Source organism: Clinocottus analis, unplaced genomic scaffold (genome assembly GCF_023055335.1).
Source record: "Clinocottus analis isolate CAN_PGR_092001 unplaced genomic scaffold, fCliAna1.0.p SCAF_9, whole genome shotgun sequence".
NCBI lineage: Eukaryota > Metazoa > Chordata > Actinopteri > Perciformes > Cottidae > Clinocottus > Clinocottus analis.
Window position 1 is genome coordinate 17335185 of NW_027176251.1, and position 15539 is coordinate 17350723.

Below are 15539 nucleotides of genomic sequence, written 5' to 3' on the forward strand. Positions count from 1 at the left end.
GAGGCGGGAGGCAGCCAAGGGACAGACTGTTCCAACTGCTACACCTCCTGCATTTCCCAATTCAAATATGCCTCTCTCACCTCACACCTTCCACTGAAGGTGTAAACCTTTTTAGTGAATGTGTGAAGTAAAAGGCGTGACAGTGTGTGCACATGTTTGGGTGGCAAATATTTAATTTCATGTGAGCCATAAAGGCTGATACTAATTTCTGACTTTCAATTGCATTAACCGAACATATAGGATTTAAAACTGCATTAATACAGTACATATTTGTATATTACTGTGAAATCAAAAGGCGTCTAACACTAAGAGCCAACTCTGCGGCTTTATGTAGTTTTTTTCAGCCTCTTCAAGCTCTTTTCTTTTTTTGTTAGCCATAGCAATATAAGGAATATGTTAGAAGTGTGCGTCTCACATTTACAGCTAAAAATGATGAATGCAGCTTTAATGTGTTGTATTGTAAGATTGAAACAGTAGTAAGTTCAAAGGTGCTCTCACACCTTATTGTGCAATAGAAAGTATTTCCCTGATAAAGGCAGCAGGGAATGTAAACTGAGAGAAGAGAGAGTGTGTTAGCCTGCATTAGAGTAAGTATTGGTGCGTGTTCAGGCCTGTTTGCATGTAAGTGCTCAGATATGTGTGTTTGCCTACATCCGTGCATGTGAGTACCAGGGTTAGAGCCCTCCATTAGGCTGTGTTTACAGTGTGGCGTGCCAGAGTCGCTCTCTGACGCTGGGCCAGGGCTGGGATCATCAATCAGAAAGACTTCCGAAAGCCTCCACCTGTGATCTCTGCCGCACGCCAGACGGTTGGACGTAACGTGTGACTTCTGGGATATTACACCTTTTTGTTGTTGTTGGAGTAGTGGCAGCGTTCTTCAGATTCCTGCCATATGAGGTGCTTGTGATTCCCAGCCGTGTTGTCACTGTCCTGTAGTTTTGGAGTGAGACTAGATATGTTGCACAGTGTGCTTTCATGTTAATCTGTACAAGTCATGCTGTTGGGAAATGAGAGAGTATTTTCAGATTCAATTCTTCAAGGACTTGAGGGACGAACTTCATTTCCAGATGATGGGAATTAGTTTGGTCAGAGGGCCAAAGTTGGTAATAAAACCAATTCATATTTTGACCAGAGGATCGAAGGGATCAACACAATTATTACAATTCATCCTGAGCAATTCAAACATGAGCGTATGTAACAATTTTAATGAAATCCACCAAAGAAATCATCAAATTGATAAGGATTAAATATCTGATATCAAGTTTAGTAGCATTGCGTCCAATATTTGTAAAGAGACATTCATTTAAATATAACCAATCTGTCGGTATATGTCACTGTCTGAGTTCTGAGACTCGTAAGATTGTTTGCATTGTAACTGCATGTGTTTGTCCAATTTCCAGCAAAGCTACAAATGTGTTGTTTTTGACTCTGCTGACCGAGATGAAACCTAAATGAACGTCATAATTAAGAGGTGTCTTTGTGGAAGTAGGTTGCTGTGTCTTTTGCCTTAGCTTGAACACTATGTGGAGTTTGCGGCGCTAACATTAGCAGAGTATGTTAGCACATAGTTAATCAGCGTTAGCACTTCTGTGCTATTCTCGCCGCTGACAATATAGTCTTCAGTAGTGTGCTGCTTTTGCTTTTTAATGGCTGTAACAATAAATAAAGACATACCTAGCTTTACAGGAACAATGTCGTTCCTCAATTTAATTTGTAGTGGTTCACTTTTACACATTGCTCTTTAGCCTTCAGCTTCTATCTTTATACATGATTACATGTATAAATACATGTGATTATACGATTATTTGATCTTATTTAGAAAGTGCAGTCAGTGTCCGTGTGGGCACCATGACAGCGCTGAAAGCCTAAGGAAGAAGCCATGGGAGGCGGGGCTTATTGCCTATTGTCTCATCTTGTGCCTAATATGCAAGACACATGTTTAGAACAAAAGTACGATAATTGATTTCCTGGCAGTGCGTCAAAGCAGAAGACTTGTTATACCAAGCTGTACAGACAGTTAGCAGAGGGGCTTGAGTTTAGTTTAAAGCCATACATTTGCTCCCTGTGCTACGTCTCTCACACACCAGGCCAGTAGCAGATATATCAGTATTTCAGGGACCACCTGTGAAGAAATATTTTCTCTTGGCCCCATTGTTGTCTTTTGGATCTCGATTGTTTGAATAGAGCTGACCTCAGGTGTCCACAAATGGTAGAAATAGACAGAAACAATGTTAATGTTTAGATACGTTTGACCCTGGTAAAAACAAAGAGCTTGTTTCCTGGTTTAAAAGTGTGATTTGTAATTGATCAAGGGAGAATGAATTTCCTGTATCTCAACATAGCTGTGTGAGGCTGTGAGAAGAAGACAGATTAAGTTGTCAGTCTTAGCACGCAAATATAATCATCCACTTCACATTCTCAGCAACACTAATAACAGCCAGCAAAAGCAGAGTGAATTCCTCCTGACACAAAGCACAGCTGTGGTATGGTAGTTTTGGATAATATAAAAATAAAGTAGCAGCGTTTGGCATGTGAACGTTGAGTGACTGCCATGTAGCTGAAGCCCTCTGACAGAGGAGCAGGGCTGTTGGCAGAAATAATAACTACTTGTTTATACTGGCGTTTGTGGATGAGAGGGGGGAGGGAGGGATGGGAAAAGTGATGACAAGAAAAGGAAAGTATCGGTCATGAATAGCACATAAGAAAAACAAAACACCAGGTAGAATAATCAAAAATAGAAAGTAAACAATAAAAGAAGAGGTTAAAATAAATGTGGCTCAATATCTCTGGGTAGAGCTCGTTTACCCGCAGAGCCAGCCGAGGTGCGCCTGAGCAGCCTGGCCTCTGATTGGTGGTGCGCGATGCAGCTCTCTCCCCTCCCCCCTGAAGAAAGAGGTGCAGTAGCAACGTCAGATCCAGACAGAGCAAGCCTCAGCTACTCAAGCAACGTTTTTCTGAAGCTCTCCCTAAGATGCAGTCGACAGAGCATTTAGAAACCGACTAGACGGGTGCAATTATTTGCTCTCTCACAGCATTGAGTCTCCTATTGCGGGACTTTATCAAACAGATTTGATTTTAGTTGATTTTCAAACCTTTTGCCTGCAAGACCAGTCAGAGAAGGCAAAGCTGACGTCTCGTGCATTCAATTTAGTTCACCGCATTGACAAGGACGGCTGCCGGTCACCATGGGCAGGCAGGGGCACGATACCTCTGCTGCGGTCCCCGGGATGCGTATCCAGCGCTCCCAGAGCAAGATGAGCCTCTCTGCATCGTTTGAAGCGCTGGCTGTCTATTTTCCCTGCATGAACTCCTTCGATGAGGAGGACGGAGGTAAGATGACATCTGGGGAAGTGTCCCAGCAGCAGCTGCCGGCTGAGGGGACGGGGGGGGGGGGGGGGGGCAGCACAGCCATTTAAACTGAGGGACAACAGAGATGGGTTTAGGATTTGTGAAAAGAAGCAGAGGTATAGATTGTTAGCAGATTTGGGGAAGGTTAAGGGATGTAATTTTAAAAAAAATAGGATGAAGGTGTGTGTGTGTGTATGTGTGTAACATTATGATTTAAAAGTTGATATCTGTGCCTGCATCTCAAGAGAAGTCAATTTATCGTCCAAGCAATTTGGAGTTAAATACACATATTACTTCTTTTGTTGTTGCTACTGCCGCTGGTGTTGGTGTTAACATGAATCAGTCTGACATTATATTCTCATGTCACAATATCTCATTTCTCCCTGATAATTTAAAATCTGGCTCTGTGAATGAAAACAAAGGATTTAGAAGCTGGACTGAATCATTGTTTTGTGTCTTGTGGGCGAGGGTGCTTATTTAGCTTTGGAATACAACATCACCCTGTGATGACGCCTACTGTGTGTGTTTATATTCATGCCTCGCAAGATGCTCCTATTGTTTCCTGTTCTTGTGGCGTTGTAGGTTCTCAATTTAGAGACAATAAAAAAGTTCAAGGATTTGAAATGCATACCTCGACACACACACACACACACACACACACAGACACACACACACACACACACACACACACACTTGCACTGTTTGGCCATCAAGCAGCTTTCTCATTGTGTTTTGCTGTCTGCCAAGGCCCAGATTTGAGGGCACTGACCTTCTGGTGACGGGCCAGTTTGTCTGTTTTCTAGGCTACTGCGACTTCACGTTGCCATACAAAAGTGCTAGACTACATTCTCCAACCAGGGTTGAGAACGCTCATCTGCCCCTGCGCGTGTGTGTGTTTGTGTGGATTTTTATCTATAATGTAGATGCACTTCTGTGTGTATGGAAACAGGATTTTTCATCACTCTTTTGTCAAAGCAACTCTTGTAAAGTTATTTTGTAAAATAACCGATTCATTGACATTATGGTAAGCATAGTATTAGTATTTGTGACAAATGTGTTTCATTCTGTATCAAAGCAGTAAAAACGATCTCTGAAAACGGTATGTTTTTAATGTCCATTGATAACATCCGACTCACCCCTGATTGGCCCAGATCTACAAGCTGCGGTTTACTACAGACGTCAGATACGACCTCTGCGGCTCCGTCTTCTATGTAGAGTGTGGAGAGCAGGAAGAGGAGGCGGAGGACGACTGAATGACTGAGATTTCAAGGCTGAAAGGCTTGATGGCTCTGTGAATGTGAATGTGTTTATGCCCGTGTGATAGATAGGAAACAGAAACACCTCTCTTCTCCTCGGCGACTCCTCTGACATGAGGAGGAAGAGTGAAAGGGCCCATGATGGTGCTGGATTAGGACTGCTGTAGTCTAGATGTGAGTCATCCATACAAACTGGGAAATGACGTAGAGGAAATGGCATCAGGGAATGTATGGATTGCTTGTCATGACTTTGCATCTGGGGGTTACAAACAGTGAATTGATGATAACCTCTCCGTTATCACCTTTGTCTGGTTTTGCAGGCATAATTTGACCTCTGGGAAATAATATGATGTTCTCATTTAGCATTCATTTGGTTACAAGTATGAAAAAGAGACAACATAGTTGTCCAAAAGCTAAATGACTTATAACAAATATCTCTTTCTGTGTAGTGTTGACTTGTTGCATAAATACTTTTGTGTAGGTATGTGTACTTCTGCCACAAACGCAGCCATGTGCCCCCATGTCAGTGAGGCTGGATGGAGATGAGCAGCAGCAGGGCTAACGGTTGGAGTCAGCTGTCGTCTTGGATCAGTTAGGATGTGAGAGGGGGGGGGGGGGGTTACGCTGGATGTTTATGGGTGAAGCATGAACTCACCAGGGCTCCCACAAGACCCCCTTAGCACAGACCAGAGGAGCGCTGCACATGTTGTTCTGATTGACACATACACCGCTGTAGAGCTTTTGGAATGAGCAACTTTCTTTGATTGTCCCAGTGAAATGGACATGATTCTTGCTAAAATAAACGATGCATACTTCATGGTATAGAGATCGATTTTCATTCACAGAGTAGTCTTTGTGTTTTGTTTTCCCTCTAGAATGATTTGTTTTTCTATACACAAATGAAAGCAGAGGAATGTCGGTAAATAATCTGCGTGAGTGCAACTCGCTGTATGAGTCACAAAGTGCTGCAACGTCATGGAGTGACAGTCTCCACCGCTCTTTCTCCCTTCCTCTCTTTCCTTCGCCTGTGTCGTTTGTGTGCAGAAGCAGGAGGTAAAAAGTTGCGCAGCACGATCCAGAGGAGTACGGAGACGGGCCTGGCGGTGGAGATGAGGAGCAGGATGACTCGGCAGGCCAGCCGGGAGTCCACGGACGGCAGCATGAACAGCTACAGCTCCGAGGGAAAGTAAGGAGACACATATTCATCAGTCCAAAAAACTCCTGCATGCATTTTGTCCTGGGATCAGTTTGAATGTACAGAGCAAACAATCTGATTTGATGACTCATACTGAGGTTCACTCTTCCTCATCCTCATGACTTCCAATGGGCTGCAGTGGTTTGCTGTCTCATGCCAACATCTTTGTGGTAACCAGGGTGTCTTTCTCTCCTCAGTCTCATCTTCCCTGGTGTCAGGCTCTCCTCAGACGCCCAGTTCAGTGACTTCCTGGATGGTCTTGGCCCCGCTCAGCTTGTGGGACGACAGACGTTGGCTACGCCACCTATGGGTGAGAACAATAATCCTTTGATTCAATACATTTATGGTACCTGGCTTAGGAAAGGCTAAGTATTGAACATTTTAATTAAGCAATCACAAGACTCTTGCAAGTGTTATGTTATTGTATTCCGTATATACTGTAAAATATGTATATATGTATACCTCACTAACTTGTATATACTTGTACCTTATATGCTGATAGACATCAGTCAGTAGTGTGCTATAACTTTAGGTACTGTTGTTACTCAGGAGACATCCAGATCGGTATGGTGGACAAGAAAGGAGCACTGGAGGTGGAGATCATCAGAGCCCGTGGCCTTGTGGGAAAACCAGGTTCCAAGGCACTGCCAGGTAATTAGAGCTCTCACACCTTTTCTTAACACAGGCAATTGCACACTTAAGCGTTCAAAAAGGTGAAAAAGCATATTCCTTTCGAGCTGTGGGATGAGAATCAGAGGTTGCGCGTATTGTTAACTATCTTTTTCCTCCTCTCTTCTCAGCACCATATGTAAAGGTCTACCTTTTAGAAAACGGAGTCTGCATAGCCAAAAAGAAAACAAAAGTAGCAAGAAAAACCTTGGACCCTCTTTACCAGCAGCAACTGCCGTTTGAAGAGAGTCCAGGAGGGAAGGTTTTACAGGTAAGAACAGTCCCACGGTAATAAATACAAAATCACTTCATCTGTCACTGTTTCAACTTGTCTCATCCTTTTGAATCATTTCTTTGTCTGTGTTCTTCTCTGCAGGTCATCGTTTGGGGTGACTATGGACGCATGGACCATAAATCATTCATGGGAGCGGTTCAGATACTGTTAGATGAGCTGGACCTGTCCAACATGGTGATTGGCTGGTTTAAGCTCTTTCCTCCTTCCTCACTGGTGGACCCTACTCTGGCCCCACTGACAAGAAGAGCTTCCCAATCGTCACTGGACAGTTTCTCTCGATCATAGCAGCGTGTGGACTGATAGCGTTGTTGTAGCAGCCAGTGTTGCGACTGCAGGTCACGCCCCCCGGTTACACTGCATGCTTGATGTTGTGTCTTCTGAGCCTGTTTCTAGGGGTGCAAAACGTGATCCTGTCTTTTGAGCAAAAACGTTGCGCACATTGTGCACGTGGCGAAGCGTGTCGCAAGCGCCTGGCGGCCGGGATTGCCGGATGTTGTTGTTGTTGTTATTTGGAGGAAGCTGGAATGAACTCCTTAGCACGAGGAATCCGTCAGTTCCAGGTTTTCATCCAATTCGAAGCCATGGGGGTCAGTACTGGGAACCGCTAAACGAGTTCTACAGAAGCCCTTTTCGAATGAAAAATAAATGTTTTTCTTTCTTTCTTTTTTTTCTTTTTTTTTCTTCTTTCTTTTCTTTCCTTTTTTTTTAGAGTCAATGTTCTTATATCTGAAGGGGTGACAGTGTTTCTAACCAGATGCTTGGTCACGCCACGCCAACAGACCTAGCTGTGTAGATGGAGTTTTGGAGACCATCACTTTGGGTGAGGTGTGTCCCGGCTTGTATCCACACTCCCCCACACCCCAAAAGAAATACCCTGCATTATGTACTGAATCAAACCGTACTGGTAAATCACCAGAAAGACTTCAAAGTTAATCAGAGGCAATATTGAAGTGGTTACCATCAACACTCCAGAATATGCAGTATCGATCCAAACCCCATTAAAAGATGTAAAATCTACCATCATTCTTTCTCTGTTGATATATTGTATGAAAATTAAATGAGAAAAAAAATATTTTTTTTCCCTTTTAGTTAATTTGCATGGACACAAATTTAGCTGAATTAAAAAAAAAATAAAGAAAATTATTTTCTTGAGGCTGCAACTTGCAAAAAGATGAAAAATAAAACAGATCAGCCATTTTCAACAATTTATATTATTTTTAAAGATAAATTTCACTAGTGCATGGTTTTCAAGGGGAGTGAATGCAACATTGTGATTAAAAAAAAGACATTGTTTACCATTCTTTAGACCATTCATGAGTCTGTGTTTTGCAGACATGCAGATAAGGGAAACTTAAAGGAAACTTTTGGAGCTACTTAACAGAAAAATGTTTATGTGACAAAAAGTGATAATGAAAATAAATGTAAGTTATTTATTTCATTGTAAAAGGCTCATGCCTTATCAAGATAAACATTATGTGCAAATTGTACATGTTTCTCTTTTTCTTCCTTGTCCCAGGGTACTTCTCATTGTACTATTCATTGCTACCATTGTTCAGTCCCCTGATATTGTCCAGATTTTAGGACTGTTGGTTATTTTACAGTTCTGTATTGTTTCAGTATGTATTTCATTTTGGATTTGATTTGTTTAACAAGCATGTTGAAAAGGATTTTCTGCAACATGGCTTGGGCACACCTTACAGTAACTCAGCATGTTTTGATAAAGATGATATTTGGAATTTTTGCAGTTTCTTGTACAGTGCATGTCAACTTCATTACTTTTCTCCCTCACCTCGAATTGAACTCTACGACAAATTAGTTCTTGGTCTTCCACGGCCAATTATTGAAGTTTTAACAAAAACATTCCACCCCCAAGGTCATATATTCTTTCAGGTTTTTGAGGAAAAAAAAGTGACAAGGAAAATATTTTATATTTAATGGAGGTTGACGAAACAGTTGTGATTGCAAGTGTATTTTATTTCAGTATTGTTGACGAACATGCAAAAATAATCTGTATTGGTACAGCAAGAGGTCTACACCTAATCAAGAGGCAGCAAACAAGCTCGAGATGTATGTTGCTGTGGTTCAGTTTTACAGGCACTGTTTGTGAAGATGAGCTAATCACAAGTTCAAATAACAAGGGATATTGCCACAGAAAATGTTTTTTCTTGTTTTAATGAAAATGAAATTAATTTACTATATTTTTGTTAGTTTTATTTAAAAGCCAAGACCAGTTTATTTTTTATTTTCTATTTTTAGTAATTATAAAATACTTCTCTTGTCTGGGAAGTATATGAATCTTATAGTTGCAGTATGTCTGAATGAAATTAAACGGAGGCATTCTTCCTTTTCCATATGACGATGAGGCATTTTTAATGTCCGAGAAAACCTCGTCACAAGCTGTCACAGGCTGCAGCATATATTTTCATTTTAATTTTCATTGTACATAACTTTAGATGTCAGAATTTGAATAAACAAGCTACCATGAATAGATCGATAGACTCGTTTGGAACAGGAAAAATGCCTCACATGATGACAAAGACATATGTTATTTATCCTTTTGAATGCCTTTTCATTTTCTCTTTTTGGTGCAATGTGTTAATGCCAAGGCTATGTCTTGGTTAAGTATGGTTGAGTACAGAGATTTATGTAAGTTATTTTTCAAATTAAAAATAAAAAAATTGATATTACACTGATGCCAAGAGTTGGGTGGTGATAAGAGGAACACACACACACACACACACACACACACACACACACACACACACACACACACACACACAAGCGTGTGACATGCTTTCTTTAGAACCTGCAGAAAAGTAATCCTGTATAGATTCAGTATTGGTCTAAAAACTCCCAAAACCCTGGATCCTACAATTATCATGAAGCGACCTATTGCATCCCCCACCAGGGGGTCTCATTTATAACCGTAGCGTACTCAGATAAATAGGCCTGAAAGATGTTTACGCAAATGTATGGAAACTCTGAGACGTCTTTAGAGACGCAGGTGGCGAGGCGGTGCATTAAAGCCAGACTGAAGATATGAAATATGCGGGGCATCATTCCTGTAATAATGTAACTTTGTCGCGTTACTTTGCACTGTGGAGCAGTGGATGAAATAATCAGCTAAAACGTCAAATAATGTAAAACAACTGCAGAATTGTGCATACATCACCAACTCTTTTAGTTATCAATGCAGTGAACGCCACTTCATTGATTAATTTATGATTTATAGCACAGGTATAGATACAGTACACAGACAAACTGAAAACAGGATGTGATGAGAGTACCAGAGCTCAGTGGAGCAGGAGTAACCATGGTGATGTCCCTCTGCCCTCTTGAGTCACCTCACCATGGCAAATCTTCACCACCTGCAAGGATGAATAATCACTGGGAATAAAGCAGCGACAGCTCGACCCAGAGTTCATTCCTGGGAAACACTTTATGATAATTACACGCCATTTAGCAGTATGAGTAAACCCTTAATTCATCATTCATAAAGCATTGTATATGAATGTCTTTTAATACTGAAACTCGTGATTAAGCAGCAGCGCCTCAAAGCTAATAAAAGTCTGAGTTATCTTCTCAACAGAAAAGGAAAATAGACACAACACAAAGTGATATAGAACATTAATATTTATCGCAAGATGCAAACAATGTAGTCAGAGTGGGAGACAGTCTGCCGTGTCGGAGGCGATGCTCGTCAGTGGCACGAGTAATGTCCCATCACATTTACACTAATTTGATCGCTTTCAGATTTGCACACTCAAGCATGCACCAGTTGTAATATAATGAGATATTAGATACATTTTTGAAATGTCGAGATTCGCAGAGTTTATTGGAGTGAGAATTACATTTTTTTATGAACCTCCAAAAATACAAAAAAAACCTATTCAAATACTTTATTACATATTAACATAAGACAAGTAGTTTACTCCTTTACATCAGAGTACCAGCCTGAACTGGGGCAACATATATTACCGTGAGTTCAAAAGGTGTCATTGTTGTGAGCTGCGTCTTTGAGATTTCGGGGTGAACTGTCTCTTTAAGGTGCATATACACAGGAAGTGATCTGAAGCCATTCGTGCACTAGTGGCAGGCAGCTTGGCAATCTTCAAAAGCACAAGCCGGTCTCACACACTGTCAACGTTCAGCCTCGGCCCTGTTTGCTTCTGCTTTTGGTTTAAAATAGGGATGACTGACAAATGGCTGAGGTTTGAGGGGGCAGGACAGTTCCTGTTTTAGTCGTATTTAAGGAGCCTGCAAACTCTGTGCATGAGAACAGATGATAAGCTCTGCACCGCAGGTGTGTACTTAAAGATCCCATTACATCATTTTCAGATTTTATAATTTTGACTGAAAGGTAAAGCCATTTTGTTCATCGTTAAATGTTGCATATCTTTTGCAACTATCTGTTCATGCCGTGTCTGTTTTTTTCTTCCATGTGGCTGTACTCTAATGTTGACCCCCAAGTCCAGGATGCTATCCCCATTGATTGCATTAAAACAGAGCCTCGGGGGTATTGGTTACCTGGCTGTGGATGTTTTCACAACTGGTAACAGAGATGGCGTTCGAAGAACTCTCATCCTCCTCTTCACATGTAGCTTCTCCAGCCTCCTGCTCAGCTCCCTGCTCCTCCTCTACCTCCTCTTCACGCTGAACTACGAGCTGGCGGCAGCCAGAGGGATTGCCGTCTGCGTTGCGGCACTACTCACCGTTGCCCTGTTCCTATCAAAGAGAGTCAGGTGCTTGGGGACTCTATTTGTGATCTCCCTTTCCATGAAGAAGAGTCGGAACCTGCTTCTGACCGCCGGGACCAGTATAGTGGTTCTGAGAAACATCCGCAACACCTTGGAGAACACCACAGGCCTGGTCCGGAGCATGATCTGCAACCTAAAGGCCAAGAAAGCAGCCATCGTTGCCCCCTTCAGTAACTATGTCAAGATGTTGAAGTGGCTAGGAAACATGCTCAAGGGGGTGACAGACTTAGGGGTGGTCAACCTCGACTCCCAACTTAAGGTGACACCCAGACTGGAATCAGAGAACTTCAGGTGGAAACTCAGTGAAGCAGAGCAGAAGCTGAATGACACCGTGAAGTATGTCCAGTCCCTCATGAATACAGTCTCCTCTGTGACTGATAGGATGTTTCCTGCCATCAGCTTCCTCATGCTCATGCTGTTCATAGCGCTGCACCTCAAAAAATACTGCGGCGACGCAAAATACCAAAACCGGTTCGTGAGCAGCAAATTTGTTGGTTTCGACGAGAAGCGGAAGACCGAGGGAAAGCCCCACGTCCTCCCGCTCACGCCCGAGGAAGAGAAGCTGTACACCACCATCCCCTCGGCCCGTCCCACTGCCAGGGAGGGGAGAGCCATGCTGAAATTCGGTGTTCCAGTTGTCTCCCATTTCATGACTTGGGTCCTATTCATAACTGTGGATGCCCTATTGTACTGCTTTGTTGATATTGTAACAAGGAAGCTATCAGAGCTGGAGCCATTCCACGTCCCGTTGATAATGAGCATCAAAGTAAGTATGCTTGTGAAAGAACTTCTGATATCTTTCTGCGTTCACAGTATTTGTCGCCGTCCGACAGCTCCTGAATGTGAATTCCCTTCTCTTCTCAGGGAATTGCGACTTTAATAGGCATACCGTTTGGTGAGGAGAGCCATCAAAAAGACTTCTCCTACTCTGTGACCCTGTTTGAGAAGAGATGCCTTCCTAAACCCAAGCTGCTGCTCTACAACTCTGTAGCTCCGCTGGCTGCCATCCTGCTCACCTTGTTCATTATGTCTCTGATGGCTGCCAAAGCGGCCCAGCTCAGGCTGATGGTCTGCGAGCGATTCTTCGCCAGCGCCGCAGAGGAGAGAGTGGAGTACCTGCACGCCAAAATCCTGAGGAAGAGAGGCAAAAAGAGGAAGGGGAAAGACAACTGCAGCCTCACGTCACTCTACTTAAAGGTATTACAAACTGTCTATCCTGGTTATGTTTGTGAATGTCTTTGTGTGACGCTTCAGGGTGATTGTCTTCTCTTTCAGCCACATTTCTGGTGCCCACTACTCTTCAGGCCCAAAGGGGATCCGCCAAGTGTCGTGTAAGGACGTAATTATTTTAGCTGCAAGCTTTTTATATTCTATTATAAGAAAGCATAAGAAGGTCTCCTGATAAAGACAACGTTGAACAATGGAATCTACGTCCCTGATGATCCTGTTGTTACATCTTTACTTTTTAAATCAACTGTTACCTCATTGAACAAAGACGGTGCCTGTCTGCCCCAGAAGCACTGGCTACAGATAAAGTGCTTCAGCAACAGCGGTCAGGGTGAAGACCTGGTCCAATGACTGTTTGTCGATCTGATCAGGGCTTTTTGATGCTGTTGATTACAGGATAATATACAGTGAAATAAGCTGCTTTCAATTATTTTAGATGATTGAAATCAAATCTTTCAGGTTGAGTTCAGACTGTTGTTGTAGATGGTTTCAAATCAAGGAGGTTAAAAGTGTCCCACATGGATCAATAATAAGCTGCTTGCTATTTATACATGAATAATATTTATTAGATATATATAATATATATATAACATTTCCAACTGACCATTGCAAAGAATTTTGTAAACTAACCTCCAAAGCACTTGTTTGATGTTCACACTGATCTATACTAATAATGGAACTCAAACAGATACAGTATATTATGCAATAATATAGTTTGTCTACACACAATGGATTATGGATGCATACTGTTTGCAAATTAAAACACTATATCATCAGATCAGGTAGAAAGACAACTTTAAAAGTTCTTAAAACTAACTCTGTACTCGGGAAGACGCGTTTCCGGTACTATGCACTTTGTAATTAACTGGAAAAACAAGTGAGGAAAACTTGTCTCTTCTGATATGTTGTGTATTATTATAGTGAGTGAGTGTTGTGTACATATGTTTTTTATATACTTTTTCATATTGTATGGCATGTTACAACAATAAATACAGTGGTCCATTACTTGACTCTGCATGTGATTCAGCATACTGTGGTGGTTAGATGATGACATAACTGGCCAATGCTGGTAACCCTGAGAGGTTAATAAATAATTTATATGAACCCTTTCACACTAACAATTGTTCAATAATTACAGAAATCCAGAGCTTAGAAATGAATTCATTCTGGTTCCAATGAGTTTTCAGAAACTATAAATGTCAATGTATTTGTCTGACATTCCACATGACATCATGTTTATGCAATAAGAAGACAGATGACATTATTCTCTGTGTGTGCTGTGATCCTCGAGATAACCAGACATACTGCTTACATTTAGGATCGATAGCACAGTCCTGCCAACCGATCAAATATAATAGTGATATACCAACAACATATTGTATCTCATTAAAGTTATTGTCTTGTTGGAGGCATTGAAATGAAAAGATTGTCTTTCATTTTACTTTGCAAGTCTAATTAACAATCTCGTCAACAATCATGGATTTGTGACAATAGCAGTTAATCCTGCGCCCTCCAGTGCTCATCTCACATAAAAAATAAAGAAAAAAAAACAGCTTCTAATAAACTAAACCACAGGATTGTATATTTTACCTCCATGTACAATGTTCCACTGAAGAGTAGAACAGTGATATTTGCTTACATAACATAAGACAGATGTCCCCTACATGTGCAGTGAACAGCACTGTCCTCTTTTTACTTACGCTGTCGCTGTCTATTAACATCCTGCAGTAGTTAGATGTATATATATATATATATATATATATATATATATATATATATATATATATATATATATATATATATGTGTGTATATATATATAAATATATATATATATATATATATATATATATATATATATATATATATATATATATATATATATATATATATATAAATGTATTCTTTTGTTATTCATTCTTCTGGGCTCACATTTTTAAATACATGTCATGCTATTTGATTTTATCATATCCTTTTAAAATTTCAAAGATCTATCGAAAATTCATAATTTGTGTAAGTTTGTATTGCAGTCTCCTGACAGGTGTGGAGGAGGAAGTTCCCAGCATGCACCAGGGCAAGTACGTGGTCCTGCATTGTTACTGGTGTTGTTGTGTTTAGTATTACAATACCTTCCCCATTTTCCCATTTTCATTGTTGTTATACAAGCAGTTCTCATCAGTGTGCTGTGAACGCGGTCAGACCATGAGTGATGTCATGTGCATGCTTGGTGAAACCCAAAGTATGGACATCACATCACAACGTGTTATCATGACAAAGGCCAGGGATGGAGGAGTTGTTAGAAATACAAAACTACATTGCATGTTGAAATACTTAACCTCAAAATGCTGATCAGACCAGAGACTGCTGTGATGTAAAACCACAATAGTGCATTCTCAATCATATGTGCCCCAATTTAAAAGAAAAAGAAAAGGCAATGACCTATTCCAGTTAAAAATAATAATTCTTCCAACTCTGCTAAAGTAGTTAACCTTCATTTCTGAGTTGAATTTGAAGTGAATCACTTCCCAAATGTCGAAAATGTTGAGTCAACACAAAAAAAATGTATTCCTTGTTATTTACTTTTTGGAACTCCAGTAAGGCACATATTCAGAGATCCTCTTTCTCGACTGTACGTTCCCACACCACCTCTTCCGCTGTCAGAGACAAGAGGAAGGAAGCGGTACAGCTCAAGGATGAGTAGGCCTTCTGTGACTCACACGCTGCCACTGACCCGTGTGGCAACATGATAAGCTCACATTATGTCTCAACTGGCCCTGTGGCAAAAAGCACGGCA

At 41.2% G+C, this 15539-nt stretch overlaps 2 protein-coding genes across 50 annotated transcripts in view; both read left to right on the top strand.

The window, feature by feature from the left end:
* Window positions 1-9450, top strand: part of rims2a (regulating synaptic membrane exocytosis 2a) — a 127189-nt gene extending 117739 nt beyond the window's left edge. For 48 of the 49 annotated variants that reach the window (XM_068569076.1, XM_068569047.1, XM_068569079.1 and 45 more), the window contains 5 exons: window positions 5649-5790; window positions 5997-6109; window positions 6349-6450; window positions 6600-6739; window positions 6845-9450. In XM_068569076.1, the coding sequence (XP_068425177.1) occupies window positions 5649-5790; window positions 5997-6109; window positions 6349-6450; window positions 6600-6739; window positions 6845-7048 (701 nt within the window). In that variant the 3' untranslated portion in view covers window positions 7049-9450. Of the gene's footprint in view, window positions 1-1076; window positions 3331-5648; window positions 5791-5996; window positions 6110-6348; window positions 6451-6599; window positions 6740-6844 lie in introns of those variants that run through there. The other variant, XM_068569075.1, reaches the window with a different exon arrangement.
* A 1768-nt stretch (window positions 9451-11218) lies between these two features.
* On the top strand, window positions 11219-12855 carry LOC137781196 (dendritic cell-specific transmembrane protein). Its single transcript, XM_068569793.1, has 3 exons — window positions 11219-12286; window positions 12385-12717; window positions 12796-12855. The coding sequence occupies exons 1-3, from the start codon at window positions 11219-11221 to the stop codon at window positions 12853-12855; spliced, it is 1461 nt and encodes a 486-aa protein (XP_068425894.1).
* The last annotated feature ends 2684 nt before the right edge of the window (window positions 12856-15539 follow it).

What these genes read in the sequence shown, in the direction of transcription:
- LOC137781196 (XM_068569793.1), top strand. Translation starts at nt 11,219, where the DNA reads ATGTTGACCCCCAAGTCCAGGATGCTATCCCCATTGATTGCATTAAAA. An exon ending in CGTTGATAATGAGCATCAAA is followed by an intron (nt 12,287 to 12,384) that starts GTAAGTATGCTT and finishes TTCTCTTCTCAG; the next exon opens with GGAATTGCGACTTTAATAGG. An exon ending in TCACGTCACTCTACTTAAAG is followed by an intron (nt 12,718 to 12,795) that starts GTATTACAAACT and finishes CTTCTCTTTCAG; the next exon opens with CCACATTTCTGGTGCCCACT.